Source organism: Excalfactoria chinensis, chromosome 11, assembly GCF_039878825.1.
Source record: "Excalfactoria chinensis isolate bCotChi1 chromosome 11, bCotChi1.hap2, whole genome shotgun sequence".
Lineage (NCBI taxonomy): Eukaryota > Metazoa > Chordata > Aves > Galliformes > Phasianidae > Excalfactoria > Excalfactoria chinensis.
The window spans coordinates 2,766,789-2,784,452 of NC_092835.1; the positions used below are offsets into that span (position 1 = coordinate 2,766,789).

The window sequence follows — 17,664 nt, forward strand, 5'->3', positions numbered from 1 at the left end:
GCATAGGAACATGCACAGACATGCAGACAGCTGTATTTTATTGCATGCATCAGCACTTGCTGCCCATGCCCCACTAGATGGTGTTCACGCTACAAGAAAAATAAGAGAGAAAAGTGTGTCTGAGCTGCCATAATGCCACCCTTAATGTGCTTTAAATACTCCTTGGTCTTACACAGTGCTAAGTTAGCTGGTTTGTCCCTCATTTTCAAAGCCACTGGGTACCAGAGGCAGATCTCAAAGGGGTTTTAAGGGTTCCAAAGGGGCAGAGGATATGCTCACAGCAACACTCCTGACCCAGCAGCCTGGGGCTGGGGGAGGCACTGGCAGGTTGTGGCAGGGCAGTGCCCGGGGGTCTCAGGGTTATAGGAGCACAGCATCATCCCACTGCCAGCTGGAGGAGCCTTGTGCATCTTCACTCCGTAACCTTTGAGATGTCGTTTCAGAAGTACCATGTCAGCCACAAACAACTTCTTTTTTAGACATCGGGAAGGAAAATGTCTCGCTTGAACAGCTGGACGAAGCGCGGTTCGCCCCGCTTATCACGCACCCATCGCTCCCTCTGCCGCTCCATCACCCGCACATGCGCACAACGCTCCCATCCCACAGCCGGTGGCCAAGGACGATCCGTCGTGCGCTGTGCGCATGCGCACCGCACTCCACGCCCCCCCCGCTTTAGGAGCATGCGCATTAGTGCTAGCAGCTCGCTCTTCTCGCTGCTGCGCCTGCGCAGTGAAGGCCGTCCGACTTCCGCCTCCTGCGGCGCTACCCTGCCCACTTCCGGGAGTGCTCGGCTCCGCGGAGCGCACGGCGGAGGGGCACGGTGGCGCCCGCGGTGGCCCGGCGGGGGGGGCTCGGCCCCGGCTCGGCCCAGCGCCCCGCAAGAACGGCGCCAGCTACGGCTCTGAGGGCAGCGGGGCCGCCGCCCTGAGGTAAGTGCGTCCTTCGGTGCTCCCCCCTGCAGCCCTTTCCTCGGGGAGCCGGTTTACCGAACGGCGGTTCCGTCGGGCCCGGGAGATGGACGAGACGGGAAGGTTGGCGGGGTCAGGCCGAGCCCTGACAGCGTCTGGATGGGGATCTGGTGCTGGGTTATAGTGCGAAGACGTAATTGGGTTGAAGTGGATGTGACTGTTCACATGAACAGCCTTAAATTAGATCTTTGGAAGCTCGGTGCTCTCTGACTTGGGAGATCTAAAGGGGAGCTGTGCTGATTCATTAGGGGATGGAATGGAAACGGAGAGGTTTTAGGTTAGAATTCGGTGAGCTCATGACTGAAAAAACTGGTAACGATTTCTCATGCTTTTACTCTAAATTAATACATTTTGTGTATGTTTTCCTCGTGATTTTTCCATTTATGCCTTTGATGAAGGCGTAGAACTCTAGGGAAGCAAATGGTTTGCATTCTGCTGTGGCTGAAAGGCCAGAGAACAAAGAGTTTCTTGGTGGTCTTATCCACTATGAAAACAAAAGCTTTAAGACTCTTAATCCATCCTGAAGATTGTGAGTTCAGCTTTGATCTGTGGTGTTACTTCTTGGAACCTTAAAGGAAAAATGGCATGTAGAAATGGATATAAAACTAGTGGGAAACTCTACTTGCTAGCCTGAGATTGTGGTGTAGTCAACGATGGTCGTATGCAAACTGTCTTTAAATGATTGTAAGGATGTTGCATCATGTAATAAACACAAAGGTTGCAGTAAGGAATTGTGCTCTCAAGTAGAACGTTGACATCCATTTGTCATTGACAAAAGAGTAAAGCTTCCAGCTTCCATGCAACAATGCTGGTAGTTGTTTAAGCTTTCTAGAGTCTAATCTCAATTAAGAGTCTGTGGCCCTGTTCCAAAGTAGGTATGCTATAAAGGCTGGCTGTTACTCTTGTAAATTGTGCTTGTGTCTGTCCTTGGATAGAGGACATGGGGTTGTTCTCGAGTCCAAAAGTGTTTTGTCCTTGCTCTTGTAGGCCTGTGAGCTCGTGGTAAATCGGTTACTGTACTTCTCTGTTGCTCGCTTAAGTCTTGTGAAATGTATTCCCTTTCTAGAGCTGAAAATGAACTCCTTCACTGTTCTTTCGTGTCCTACTTGCTGTGTAAGGTTGGCATAAGGAGAATCGTTACAGTGGCTTTAAACTTCACTGTTAAATACATTCTTAATGAAGATCATCTCTTGAATTTGCTGCCAGCTGTGCATGCAAACAGCATCGCATTTGTTACATGTTTCCACCGTGAAATGTCAGCGCGTGCATGTAGTAGAGGAGATACTGTTTAGTTCAAAGAAGGGCAACAAAGATTAAATAATGCATTCAATGAGACAAATATGGCATAAAGTGTGTAAAAAGAAGGAGTGAGCTTTGTCACTGAGCAGAATTGGGGTTGTAGTTGGTGGATGTTGGGCTGGTTCAGAGTTGATACGGAGTAGGACTGTTGCTCGGGCTGAGGAAAGTGTTTTCCATACAGTAACAGCTTGATGGAGTTACTGGAGCAGTTTTATTTGTTTGCTCTGAGGGTGTTTGCTGGTTCAGTCACCGAGAGAAGTCAAAACAAGCCATAGTTTACATATTAAGTGGCTTTTCAGTTTGGATTGCATGCATCTGCAATGAAAAGTTAGTCACCCAGATTAGGCATGGTTTAGATATATGTTTAGATGTTATCTGGTGGTTATCTATCAGCAACAAATGGTCCAAATTGCCCGTGATAATGGGCACAATAGTAGGTTTGCCCGTTTGGTGTGCTTTTAAACTTTGCAGTTTGTGAACTTAATGTTTAAACTGCGATTCTGTGATTTTGATATGCCACCAATACTGTGTTTTCTACGCAGGATTTGATTGTATGTAAGCACTGCTTATATAAGTGTGTGATACCTGATAGCATCCCCACAACTTCTGACTTAGCAGTATTTAGTCAGCAGAGCTGAAGGAAAAGAGTTCTATTTACTGCATTGTCACTGAAATAAGAGGAATCTATAGAGCTGTGCATTGTGTAGCTATAAAGTGACCCCAGAATATTTGGGTTTTGACAGCTGATGGATTTTAGATCTGTATATCTGTGAAATATATATCTGTCTATCCACTGGTTTCGAGTTTTTAACATAACTTCAGTTTTTCCTCATATTTCTCCATGCTTTCCAAGCAGCCTGCTTGTCACTTCTTAATACCCTTGTTATTCCAATAAAGTGCCTGCTGTTTGTGCCTGCATTTAGTTAACAATGAGATGTAGGTCAGATAGGACATACTTAACCTGAGAATTTCAAATAACACCTAAGAGTGGAACTGCATTAGATTAGATTTAATATAATCACCTGTGTAAAGAGATTATGTTCTGCATGAAATGTTAAATGATTCAATGTTATCTTCCAGTGCCAGATACTTGGAAAAGGCCAAATTAAAAAGCATTGTTTGAAGATATTAGGTTCAAAGCATTATGCTTCGTCCTGGATGTTTGTACTTCAACTGTTTAACAAAGACACAGAGTAAATTTTGATGGGGACAAACAGTGCAGTGAGTAAATCAGCCACCTATAGGAAAGCTGTGAGTGTCTTGGTGGGGATGCGTGGTGCTTAATAAAGTGTCTGCTTTTCGTATGTTGATCCCTCTCCCTTTAAAGGACACCAATGGGTAATGGGGTAGAGAGGGGTAGCAGAAATGGCCAAGGAAGGAGGAGTCACATCAGAATGACTGTATCTGTTACTCTTGGGAAAGCTGAACTATGGTGGCACTCCCATGTAAAGCAAGAACAAGAGATGCTGCAAGAAGCACTGACATATCACATGCAGCTGCAGTGAGGATTAGGGAACTGACCAAACGAATCATGTCCCTGTCTTGTCATTGAGTTCTCTGTTAATAATTTCAAGTGATTCCTCTGACTTCAATATTTTACCTGCAGAGGTTTAACATGTCGTCTCCTATTGCTTGTCATCTTCACCTCAGGGAATAGGTGGGTGACGCTGGAAATTAAAGTGATGTACTCAGTCTTCCTTTGCTTTTTCTACTTCCTCAGAATGCCACGTCAGTGACAACTTAATGATCCTAGTTTTCACAACATTGTGAAAGCTTGTTTAACGAGAGTATAAAAGGTTATTCACAAAGCAAAACAGAGTTCAGTAGCATTGCTCAGTTATATGTGCATTAAGAACATTCATTACCTTTTAGGCTTCTATAGATGATACAATTTTGTTTAAATAAGATATGAGTCTTCTTGTTTCCAGGGGAAGCCTGTCTTGGTGTAACTTCCCTTGCTCCAAATGTTAGATGCTGATTTCCAGAATGGAACTGCTGACACTTTTCAAGCTTTGAAGCACCTGATTTGCTAAATAAAATGTGTTCCTATTCATTATGAAAATGGTAAACTTCTAGGCTGTTTAAAAGAAATGCTCTTGCTTCACCCAGTCTGGCTTTAGCTTCGGTGTTATGTCCTAATGAAAAGGAAGGAGCGTGATTAAAGTTGGTGAAACATTTGGATTGTGAAATAAGATGTGGTTAGAACAGCTTATGCCGGCGTTTCACTTCTTACATTGACTTGTACCTGTAATAATATAACAACTAGTTGCCTGCGTTTGAAATGTCAGCAGGGAGAGCTTTCTAAGTGCTTATTTCCATTGGTGTGATTATGGAACATTTTCTTTTATATACAGAATCTAGAAAGAGTACCTTCATTATTTTGAATTGTCCCAATTTGGATTAATAATTGGTTTTAAAGCATTCGCTCCTAGTTTCTTATGTTAGAATTACAGAAATAATAGCAGGCACGTTTGTTACCAAAAACCTTGCTCTAAGGAATGAAGTCCATCAAGTCAAGTTGGTTTTTTTTTGTTTGGTTTTGCATACTTTATCTTCTATTCATAGAGGAACAGCAAACAGGAAAACCAAACTTTTTGGCTGTTTTAGTTTGTGATCTTAAAGATCAAGATGGATACTATGTTAATTGAAACACTGTTTAGAGTTTTTTCGAGTGATTTTTATAACTTAAAAACTCTAGAAGGCTTTTAGCCCCTCTGGTCAGAAGCTTGCTTCCTGACATTAACGTGCAGCATACTCCTATTGTAGCACATTGTTTCTACTTAACATTTTCCTGATGAAGTAAAAGTGCTTCACTAATCAGTTTTTTGATGATGCCTTTACAGATTTCATCGGATATGACTATGTGAATATCCTAGTGTAGCCCAAAGGAAGGACATGATGTCAGAATAACATACGAAACAATTGTGAGGTATGCTGTTCTTTTTATTTCCATTTTTCATGCTGTGTTAAAAATGTCTCAGGTATCTTTTAAACAATTAAACAAAGTGAATACAGCAATCTCATGCCATTCTGTTTGCATATTGGAGTAGCCGTTTGCAGAATTAATCTAAAACTCACATTTGTCAGGGGGTATGCAGATACTGATTTATATCTTTTCAGAATCTTGACACCCTGATTTATGATTTATGATGATAACTTGTTGGGCCTGAGCAGCTGAAAACTTGCCTTGATCAAAAAATAATTGCACATTTCTGCTGCTGAGATGGTAGATAGCACTGAGAGGTTTTTAAGGTTCTGAAAACATAGAACTTCATTTGAAAACTGTCTCCACTGAGAGTCTTTTCACTTGGTGCTGGTAGCTTTGACCCTTTCAGGCTGTATTCAGAGTCTTGGGATGTAACCCACCAAACTCTCATATAGATTACCATTATTACAGAGAAAAACCTGAAACTTCTTCATAGCTATCACCAATCAATATAATGCTTTCACAGCTCTCTTTGATATGGCCTTTAATAGCATGAATCAATATAAGTTTTGGAACACAGTATACTTCAAGGTAAGAGCCCAGTCTTAATGTTCAGGCTTTAATTTGTCTCTGGTTGTTGACAACACTTCAGTGTGTATCTTTATCCTGGGCTAGAGATATTTGAAAAATAACTGTTTTCATAAAGACTGATACAGTTTTGAATCTTGTTTTTGTTTCATATTGGAACAACAGCAAAGCCTTAAAAGCATTTTGATGAAATCAATTAATGTGTTCTTTGAAAATCTGGTTCATGCAATCCGTTGCTGTGCTAATTTAACCACTGCCATTTGTTTCCCTTAAGTCTGGTCTGATCTGAGATGTTTTCCTCAGTTATCCAGTCCTTTTTTATTGTTTTTGTAGCATTTTTGTTGTATGGTTATGCTTTTGTGGGTGTTTTCTTGTTGGTTTTTAAAATTTTAAATACAATTGCACTTCTGTCAACAAATTTAGTTGCTTTCCAACTTGCTCTGCTTTTTGTTAACAGTGTTTTGGAGCACTAGTATTTCTGTTCTACGTTTCGCTGAAGTTATGAAGCAGTACAAAAATTCTACAGGCTAATCTTGTAGTTTGCAGTTTTCTGAGGGACATCGTCTGTAATCTGATGAACAGTTTGCCATTTGGAATAATTAGGACTAAAAAATGAGGTTACATTTCCAACAAAAAGAGATGGGTAGTTTACAGGCATAGCAAGGTGGACTTAAGCTTATTCTGAAATCAAGCATCAAGTTAACATGATAAAAATGAAGTTAAGGAACAAAATTGTTGCTGAAACTTTGAATATTACCATCTTAGTGATCATCCTCATGCAGTCACAGAACTGTAGAGTTTTGATTATACAATCCTATCCATTATTTTGAAGCTGAATATATTTTATTTTACAGAAATGGAAATGGAGAGCACCCATATTTCTGCTTTCCTCGTGTGTAATAATGGTATCTTTGCTTCATGCAGGGCAAGTCCAGAGAACCATGCAGTCATCGGGGCACAGGTTCCGTGATGTTGAGCACCACCCACTTCTTGCTGAAAATGACAGCTATGATTCCTCTTCCTCAGAGGCCGACATGGCAGAGAGGGTTTGGTTCATCCGAGATGGCTGTGGTATGGTCTGTGCTATAATGACATGGCTTCTGGTTGTCTATGCAGACTTCGTAGTGACTTTTGTCATGCTGCTGCCTTCCAAAGACTTTTGGTACTCTGTGATCAACGGTGTTCTCTTTAACTGCTTGGCAGTGCTAGCTTTGTCATCACATCTGAGAACCATGCTAACTGATCCAGTAAGTATGCAACTGCTCCTTGGTGTTGGAGTATTCTTTCATATCACTCATCAGCAGCAGAGGAATTTGGTATTTTTTCCCTCTTACTAGGGAAAATAGTGTTAGACAAGAACTCCTCAAGTCGGAGGGGCTATACCTACACTTTGCCTGTTTTTATATGAATGAAACTACAAATAAGCTTTGAATTGAGGAGCAGGCAACATAAAACACATTATAAGGCAGAGGTGGGCTTGTGAGAAGTACAGTTCATTTGTTAAATGAATCTATTACTTCTAGGAAGTAAACCTGTTGGAAGAATGATGAGGGGGGAAAAACTATTTTCTCTAGGATTTTGAAAGAGTTGATGGAATAGTTGATTAAAATGTTATGACTTCTACAGGCTGACACCTAAGAAAGTTTAAGGGTAGGTTATTTCAAAACTTGTTGTGGTGCACAGTTCATCTGGGGCAGGATTTGAACTGTCTCTCAGGCAGTATAAATGCAATATTGTTGCCTGTTGCCTCCGACATTGTTAATGGAAGAAGCAATCCTGCCAATTCCTGACTGTTCAGCATCACCCTTTGTGTGTCAGGACAGCTGCTAATGGAACATTTTGGTGAACAATTTGAAAAACGAATCAATTAAAGACATGATTTCTTTTCCTGGTGGTTTGTTTTTCCTCTGACTTGGTTTTTTCAGCTGTCTGCCACAAAGATGTTTCACAGTAGCAAAAGGGAAGAGGAAATGCTGGGTGCAAAATGGAGAAGCTGGTGGTGGTTATACTGGCGGTTTGCAAGCTAAAAGCTTGGGGGTAAAGGATAAAAAAGAAGATGTGGTTCGGAAAATCTTGTTTATGTGGGATGGGTAGCAAAAGCTTGGAACTGGAGAGTTGAAATAAAGTCTTTCAAGTAGTTGTTGCTGAGTTAACTTTTGTGGATGGCTTGGCCTAACAATAGAATGTCACATTTATGTGAAGGCAAATCTAGTTATGCTGAATTTGGAGTAACTTGTAAGCTAATATTATACCTGTAGTGCCTATATCTGCATGTAATGGTGTGTCTTCCTGATCATTCTATTTAAGCAATGACAGATTGTGACAGAAGTATGCTAATACTTGGCCATAGATGTGTCTTGCTGAAATGAAATTGAACTGGAGGTCACGTATTGGTAACTTGCTCATTTGAAGTGGTTCTGGCTTCTGGCAGATTAACATCATGTAAATGAACTTGTTTCAGCAATTATCCTGAGATTACTGGTATGGAGTCTATAAAATGTATTATTCAACACTTTCATACCATTTAAGCAGCTTTTTCTCTTTTAATTGAAATGATTTCAGGGGGCTGTACCCAAAGGAAATGCCACTAAAGAGTACATGGATAATTTGCAACTAAAACCAGGAGAAGTGATCTACAAATGTCCAAAGTGCTGTAGTATCAAACCTGAACGTGCACACCATTGCAGGTATGCCCTGGTTTGCTTTTTTTTTCTTAAAGCAGTTATGCATGGTGTGTCTTCCTGATTTATATGTCAGTGTTTCCCCACAGATATCTTTTGATATCCAATAAAGTTTTCAGATATGTATACGCTGCAGAATGTCTTATGCTATAGCATGAATGTGGATGAGGGGAAGGAAACGAGAGATGCTGTAACTCTTAAAATCTGTTTACCGTTGCATCATTCTAATTATTGTGCCACACTTTAGTAATGGGGGGTGAAGGCAAGAATCTCAAGATAGAAACTGATGAAGTAAGTGGCTCCTTTGATTTTAAATCAAGAAAATACTGATAGATTTCATAGTGCTTCACTTGAAATTATATCTGTATTGGTTTCTTGTTTTCTCAAAGTTTTATGAAAAATCAATTCAATGTATTTCTGTTTGTTGAAGATTCATTTTAATTACGATCAAAGCGATGGTAATTTGAACTTAGAGGGATGGTAATAGAGGCATGGGATAGTAAAATACACATGGTTTTGATCATTCTCAGTCTTCTGAATTTTCAGGCAGTATGAATGTGCATTTCTGATATTTATAGTGTGAGGTGAAAATAGATATACCTGCATAATTAGGGCTCATATAAATACGTACATGTTTCTGGTGTCTCTTTCTAGGTGTGAAGAGTATATGTATTGAATTAAGTTGCATATTAAGTTTCTGAGCTAGTAGCCTTCAAAAGAACAGAAGTCTTCTCAGGACACTTTACATGTTCTGTAAATGTGTGGTTTCTGAATTAAATGTCTCGCTGTGTCACATATCTGTGTGAAAGTTATGGCTGAAAAGCTGTTTCCATTATAAATACTCTGCTTTGGCACTGAAATCTTGCTCTCATCTCAGATGTGAGTGGGTTTTTGTATCTGGAATATGAGGAGAAAAGTGTCGTATATAAGTAGCCATGTATAGAATTATCTTTCGGTTGATTTCTCTGTGTTTCAGGTTAGCTGTGGCATGGATGCAGACACCAGGCATGGCTTCATGTGCAATGAGTTTGATTCTGGCTGGCAGTATTAGCTCCAGCAGAGCATTACATGAACACAGCTGTGCTGTTAGCTGGGCAGGCTTGGGGGTGGAAGCAGTGCAGCTGCTTTCTCGTGCTAGAATATAAACTGTTATCCTATGGGGAGCCAGAACAGCTTCGTGCCATCTGTTCAGATTGTGTTGTGTTCATGGGATGCAGCAAAGGGATACCCAGAGGCTCTACTGAGTGTAGGTTGGATCTTGTTAATTTGCTCATGGCAGATTTAGGCTGACTCCTACAGACTTTACAGGTATCTCTGTAAAGTGTTTCCCACATCTTCAATCCCCACAGGATTTTCTAGCTTGCAAAATGAAGACATTTTATGTTGAACTCTACATATGAACAAAGAAGCTGGAGAATTGAAGAGCTCAGAGCCCATGCAGCTGTGTGACTCTGCATAGGCACTGCTTGAATGGTAAATCTGGATGTAACAACTGTGAGGGTTTCAGATGAAACTGTAGAGCTGCTGGTTTACATCTGGGCCTCCTGCTGCAGACACAGCAATGTTGGGTGTTCCAGTAGCCTGGGATCCCCAGATAAGGCAGTGCTGATGGAATAATTAGTATTCTTCATGGGCAGGCTGGTCTAGTAGAAGTTGGCAGGAGTTGGAACTAGATGGTCTTTAGGATCCATTCCAACTCAAATTATTCTATTATTGTGTGGCCTTGTGATTATTATTTTTTTTTACTTTTCTATGCTTTGCTAAGATACTTTATGAAATGTTCTGCATTCTGAAAGGGAAAAGTTGGACCTGAATGTGTTTTTATGAGCCTGCTGTCATGCTTTTCTCAGCAGTTGGGTATCCAGTTTAACAGTCTTTCTTTGTGTTAGCCATATCATGCTACTAGTAGCTTATTAACTTTTCATAACTAAAAAACAAAGGTTGTTTTTATTCTGCAGTTTCCTGAATGTTGATTATGTGTTGTGTGGACAGGTAAACAGGCTGGAAAACACCTACTAGAATCTGCTTATTTGCCATAGACTTAGTGCTGCCAAAGTGTTCCAAATGGGAAAAAAGAAGTTAGTTTGATTATACTGCCAGCTTCTTATTGGCTTACAAACCCATTCTGAGTATATTGAGAAGATGGTTTAGTTCCAAGTAGTCAAAGTGGCAATTTGCTGATAAAAGAGGGTTGAAAAGCGAATTGAAGTCGTTCCCTATTGAGAAACAGTTGCACTCAAAGCCACAGTGCAGATTTTGAGTAGTAAATTATTAACAGAAGAGACTCTTATGATGTAGTTATGAAAATTGTTGTGCAACGCTGCAGAAGTTCTGTTGAGGAAGAAAAATAATTTCATAATACCACTCGTGATGGGAAAACAAACAAGAAACCTTTGTTTACAACTCGGGTATCTAACCTCCATAAAACACTTGAAACCAAGATTTTACTGGGCAGTTAACACTTTCAGCATAAGGAGGAGGTTATGCAGAGTGAATGCTGTTTCATTTCTGCAGAAGCACAACTGTTGTTATTCCCACCCTATTCTGAATGCCTGTGTTTCTGTGTGGGGAACTAATATGCAGAGTCAAGTCACTGAGATGGTTGCTTCAGTTTTTCTGTGAGTTTCTGTTATCCAGGCCAATTTCTGTCAAGCCTGTAGCTGTGTCTTTCTGAATGTGATCCTTGGCATTCAAAACTGTAATTGCATCTGCAATTGCCTGAGTGCATTCAGCAAGCTGGAGAAGACCTACCTTTGTCTGCAGCTTCTTGCTCTTACTGCCATGCTGCTCCTTCCTCTCATGCAGGCATCAGGGTTCATGCAGCTGTGCAGTGAAATGACCCAGATTGCAGCGAATGGAGTGATTTCCCTGAACTCTTGCTGCATGAATGTCAGTGCTGGGACCAGGGAGGAAACAGCATACAAATGGCTATGGTGGGAGGAAAGCTGTGCCACTGCTTTCAGCATCACTGCCAGTTTGATAGCTGGAAGCATTCGTTGAATGGTGGAGTTAAATTAGAAATGAAGGCAGGGTTCCAGGCATCTGATGTCTTAGGAGAGCTGAGTAGGCTTGTGAGATATACTGCATGAGCAAAAGTGATTCCTGCCCACTTCCCATCCTTTGAAGTGATTGACTTGATTTGAATCTAGGCGTGATTTTACTCAGTCCTTCACCTTAATAGTCTTCTTAGAGTGGCAGTGTATTTTCTGTGTTCCATGAGAAGACCTGCATGGTCATGGCGACTAGCATTAGCTCATCTTTCCCATACAGCTCAAAAATTAACAGGAGGCTGCACTTAAAGGCTCATGCTCTGGAAGGAGAATCTTTTGGACAGCCTTCTGAACATCTCGTCATGAATCATACCTGATTTCTTCTGAGCTGTGTTTCCTTATGGGAATGTTCTTGTGTGAGAGCAACACTATTTGAACAGTGATTTTCATTGAAGGAGTTGTCATGGATAAAACAAGAAGCAGTGAGAATGTAGGGGTGGGTTGTGTTAGCTCAGAGCAAAGGGAACTTCAGAGGGGCTCTGTAAGATTTGGGATCCCTTCCTGTTGCCAGCATAGGAGCGTGTTTTGCTTCTTCATCAACTACTTTGTAGTCATCCATATGCAGTGATTTAAAGATTCCTTTGTGCATGGGAACACTGCTTTTTTTTCCAACTTTCTCCACTCTGATAGGAACCTGGCTTTATTTCATGGCTTGTTGCTGCAGCATTCGTAGATGTTACGCATAAATAAGCACATGTTTTGAATAACAGTGCCTGAATTTGTGAGGCTTATTGAGCTCTGTATTTGCTGAAACGAAAATGCGTAACATTTTGAATGTTTTGCAGGAAAATATGAAATGCTCTGAGTCTGTGCCTGTCTTAAGTTATTGATATAAGGAAGAAGCTCAGTTCATTTTTGTCCTGTTTCTCCCATATAATGCTTGATATTTGTCTGCAGATGGGCCTGAGTATAAGAGAATTGAGCCCTTTGGTGCTGTATGGCCAGATGTAAAATGAACTTTTGAAACATTTGACTTTTTCATTTTTCAGTTCATCAAGAAAACTCATTTCAGCACATCGTCTTCCGGCCACTGAATACATTTATCTCTATTCTAAAGTGCAAGCTCTGGTTTCTCAACTAAAGTCTTGTTTTCTTTTCTCTAGCATTTGCAAACGATGCATTCGAAAGATGGATCACCACTGCCCTTGGGTGAATAACTGTGTGGGGGAGAAAAATCAGAGGTTTTTTGTTTTGTTTACGGTAAGGGAAAATCAACAACAGCATGATTTCAGCACGAATCTACCTTCGCTGTAACTATTTGGATGGAGTTTATAGAGAGTAATGGCTTAAGGGCAAAATTCCTTTGTGATTTTTTTGTTGTTCATTTCTTTGCCTATCCAAGTTACTCTCCAGGTATTTCTGTCCATATTCATTTTAACCTGTTTTTTAAAGTCATTTGAATTTTGTTGTTTTATGTAGTAGTTGAAATTGTAGCGTGAGTTATGGAGCTAATCTTTATAAATATTAATCGTCGCCCATGTTTTTAGATTCAGACTTAATTAGAATTTGTTTGTACATCATTGCATTGAACTAAAATTGGGATGTATATTTGCTGTGGCTGGCTGAATACAGTGTCTGGTTTACTTTGTGGCATCATTCAAAAGTAAGCACACTCTCTCTCTCTCATTTCCAGATGTATATAGCCCTAATATCAGCTCATGCGCTCATACTGTGTGGGTTTCAGTTTTTCTCCTGTGTCCGAGGGCAGTGGACTGGTAAGCAAACGTTTAACTTCCATGAAGTTACTAAGGAAAAGTCATCACTTCCACTTACTTCAGTCCCATGTGTGACATATTATGAGCCTTTAGCCTTTTTCTGTGAGGTCTTAAAATGTCCTCGTGCCTGTTAAGTTTCTTATAATTGTGGCACGTTTCAAGTATCAAACAGTTTTTGTTACTGTTTATTGAAGAGGGGATAACTTACTATGAACATGCTCTGTAGATTTATCCTTTTGCGTGACTAAATATGTTGTTTTCACAGAATGCAGTGACTTCTCCCCACCTGTAACTGTGATCCTGATGATCTTCTTGTGCCTTGAGGGTTTTCTGTTTCTCACTTTCACTGCAGTCATGTTTGGCACCCAAATCCACTCCATATGCAATGATGAAACGGTAAGTCTGCTACTTTTGTATACAGTAACAGTTCTAGAAAGATGGGATTAGACATAGTTTGATATACATGAGGGAAAACCTGGTATCTGTAATGAATCACAATTTTTAGTCTCACTCATAAAATTGAGAGCCTACTTTGATTTATGCTTTCCAGCAGTTGTTCTTGCATTGTTTCCTTTTCTGATGTAAATTTTATAGCTAGGTTTTCAACTGTGCATGTTGCACAACTGCTGACATCAGTTTGGACTTCTCAACTATCAGAAACTCCTGAAATGTCAGGAGAAATGACGGCTTTCCTCAGCTGTTTTAATTCTTCACATTTCTACTCTACTTTGGTTCTATCTGAACAAAATATATCATAGTTTGGATGTTTGATTCCCTTGCCCTGAGATCTGCAGCTTCAGGCCTTGAGAGGATATTTGGTGCCAGACAATTGACTTGAGATATAAGGAATTTGAACATCGTGGCTATTTAGAATTTTCTCATCTGGGGCTGTTTATACTCCTGTATTAATGACCTTTGTGTGTTACAAAATGAAAAACAAATCAGTAAATATCTGGCCTTCAGTAGTGGGAAATTAAGAAAACAAAATGCATTTGGGAGAGTAAGCCTAGCTTTGGTAATTGCAATACAAGCATCTTCTTGGGAGCATTATTACTTGATGCCATTAAAGGAGTAAAGAGCATTTAGTGTAGGTGTATTGTGTGCAGGTCTTCTAGCTTTTAGCATCAGCTTTTTCTGCTCATTTTGTCTTTCAGTTTGGAGGGCTGGGAGAAAAGGTAGAAATAGACCAGCCTGTCTTGTATACACTGTATGTTCTAAGTCTTCCTCTGTCTACCTATGGGGCTGAATCAGCTTTTCTCATTTCATTTGTGCTAAATATCAGTAAGAAACCAGTGAGCTCTCTGTAAATTAAAAGAATGTTAAATCATTAGTTTTGGTAATTCCTTGTAGACTTGGGACAGTGTTTCACTGTACATCTGTTTGCATACAGGAGATTGAAAGACTGAAGAGTGAAAAGCCAACGTGGGAGCGGAGACTGCGGTGGGAAGGAATGAAATCTGTTTTTGGGGGTCAGCCTTCACTCCTGTGGATCAATCCCTTCGCAGGATTTAGAATCAGACAAATCCTACTGAGATCAAAGAAAGGAGGACCTGAATTTTCTGTTTGAGTCTAGTTATGCTGGAACTTGCAAGAATACTATATAATATTTATTTGGGGCCAGAGAAGGCTGTCTACATATAATCTGTGACCAGGTGAGACTGATACCAGACATTTGCTTGTAGCAAGCAGAGTTTTATACGTTTATCGTCACAGACATCTCATTAACTTTCAGAGACACAAACTGGATCTGTAATGGTCTTAACAGCAAGATAACATAGAAAAAAAGCACGTGGTCACACTAAAGAAGCCAAATGTTGTCATGCTACTGTAATTTATTTTTTGAGATTAATTATGCATTTTCTTTTTGTTAAACGCTTTTTATTTGATAAATGTTTGGGGAATTACCAGTGTGTTTTTATAAGAAAACTATATACTTAAGTGCAGTTGTCAATCATAAGGAGAAGCATTCTGGTGAAAGGTGATCTCATGTGAGACCCAGCCTTCTAAATCCAGTTTTCAGGGAATAGTGGTTCGTTTGGTTTTGATTTATATTTCAGCTTGTCCTAATAAACAGAGCTATACTTTTGTGTCCCACCTCAGACACACATTCCTCATATGCAAGTGATTCAAGGGACTTGTGCACACGACAGCATAACATGTCAGAGGCACTGTTACACCCCTGCCAAATGTCTTCCCAGGCTCACAGAAGCACGTCTTGTGTTTGGCAGTATTAATCTCATGTGGCGTTTAGGTAAGTTCTCAGTCTTCAGTAAATGACACTTCTAACAGCTGAGGGCAGAATTCTGCCCTCAAATATGCATCTTCAGTTCTCATGCATTGATTCTAGAGGAACTTAAGTATGAAGGTGTTCTGAAGCTTGTATCTTGTCCTCTGAGCGGGGATAACTGGGGCCAGTGACTGTTACACTGAAAAACACTGCAGATTGGCATCAATCTACTCAGAACAGTTGTCTTTGTAAGGTCTTGTTCTGCTCCTTTTTTTTTATTGTACAGGCTTTTCATGGAAGGAATACTGTTAACTCAATGGTCCCATGAGCAGAGAACTCAGAAAAACGAGGGAGGTTCCTTTAGTGCTGACACAGCTCGCCTCTTTCTCAAGTGTGACATGTCTTCAAAGTAGAAAAATCTGCAATAAAGGGAATTAATTTTAGTTTCATCACCTTCCATCTGAAACTGCTTTCAAGAGAGGAGAACTGTATAGACCTAGAACTGCTTTATGTGGGCCTGACAAACAACAGTAGTGCTCAGAAACGTTGGTAGATCTGCAGGTAACGAAATGCAAATTGCCAGTAATGGAATTCAACTACAAGTGGATTCTTGAGAAATTTAAACTATTATTTTTTTCTTCTGGAAATTACTGACGATATAAAGGATAAAACAGGAGCCTTGATGCAGAGCTTGAAATCGTGCCTAGGAAGTAATTAGCTCCCTGTTCTGGGACTTGCCTTAAAATTGTCCTGTTCTTGCTTTTGCTTTGCAAGTTGCACTGATGATCTGTCCCACCTCAAGCAGTTCAGTGTGCTGAAGAATCTTACGTTAGTAAGTTTACTTACCACAGAAGTTACACTTCCTTTCTTCAGTGACCTGCTTCTCCATTTCTTTGTAGCTGTCTGCGGCATCTGAATTCATCAGGTTTTATACCACTGTGTGAGCTGAACTTACCAAAGGGTCCCTTTTGTTACCAATGACCCTGCGGATGGAGCTGTGCAATACTGTGTAGTAAGTTCACTTTGCTTGGGGGTGATGGTGTGTAAGGCTGAGGAGTTTCTGCCATTGAAATTGTAGCCAGTTGAACAAAGCTACATCTCACACAGCTGAAGGGGGGGAAGCAGAAGTTCCACGAGAATCTTTGCATATTCGGTTGCACATCTTAAATGCTGGGAGAAACAATGTGTCTGGCTTTGTCATGAGGCTCTCAATGTGTATATTGTTTAATAAAAATACCCTGATGAAAATCAGAGAGTATCTCTTCAAACGGATGAACTCTGTGACTTAGCAAGTGTGTGCGTGTGTGAAATCAGGTTTACTTGGCTTTTCAAACCCTTGTTTCGTTGTAATTTTTTTAATGTAAAGAAAGAAATAAAGTAATTAATTGAAGTCTTAAAGTCGATTAACTTCTGCCCCATACATAGTATGCTTTTTCAGGGTAATGGTGCTGAATCCTTTGGTTTGTAAGCTGTGTATACCAACCAATGGCTGACACTACTCCAAATTAAATATGCTCCTTCCAACAACCTGGGATTAATTTAGGGGTGGCTTTTGACATAGAGATGCCAGAAAGACTTTAGCTGTGATTCCATTCTGGCCCTAAATGTGGGCCTGTCATGAGACAACGCATTATTGTTACTCTGAAGCCTTTATCAGACTAACCAGTAATGGAACCTGAATCTGTTACTTACTTGTGCCAGGTCAGCTTTATTTTCTTCTATTAATTAGTATCTTAAAGTTGCTAATAGCATTGATCTCAAGAGGATGCTGTGTTTTGCAGGGATAGCTGATTCTTTTGCTTATGTTATGGGTGTATAATACCTAAGGCATTTGTATCGCAGAAATCAACAGAGAATGCTGAAGACTTGGAATTAAACAAGAAAGGCGAGCTGTCATTTAAAGAACTGTGAACCACATGGAATTTATTTCCACTAGATTTATTTTCTTACCATTAATGAATACAAATGTACGTTTAATTTGTAGAAAAGCAATGCAGTTTACGTGATGGAGGAACTGGAAGCAATGTTACACAAGAACGGATGCAGCAGGAATGCTTGCCAGTGGAATTTGTTCTCCAGCTGTAGCTGTGTCAAATCAAAGTTATCAGCGTGTAATATCAGGTCAGATTCATCGTAGGCATTAGAAAAGGAAAACATCGAGGTGCTGGGTGGAATCAACCCAGTCTTCAGCGGTTTTCAGACCTCTGTTG

General features: G+C 40.3%; 1 protein-coding gene across 1 annotated transcript; it reads left to right on the top strand.

Moving 5' to 3' along the window:
* Nucleotides 1-738: 738 nt before the first annotated feature.
* ZDHHC7 (zDHHC palmitoyltransferase 7) lies at nucleotides 739-16,859 on the top strand. Its single transcript, XM_072346798.1, has 8 exons — nucleotides 739-929; nucleotides 5,111-5,196; nucleotides 6,706-7,028; nucleotides 8,344-8,468; nucleotides 12,616-12,712; nucleotides 13,146-13,227; nucleotides 13,493-13,623; nucleotides 14,618-16,859. The coding sequence occupies exons 3-8, from the start codon at nucleotides 6,723-6,725 to the stop codon at nucleotides 14,792-14,794; spliced, it is 918 nt and encodes a 305-aa protein (XP_072202899.1). The 5' UTR covers nucleotides 739-929; nucleotides 5,111-5,196; nucleotides 6,706-6,722; the 3' UTR covers nucleotides 14,795-16,859.
* Nucleotides 16,860-17,664: the final 805 nt, after the last annotated feature.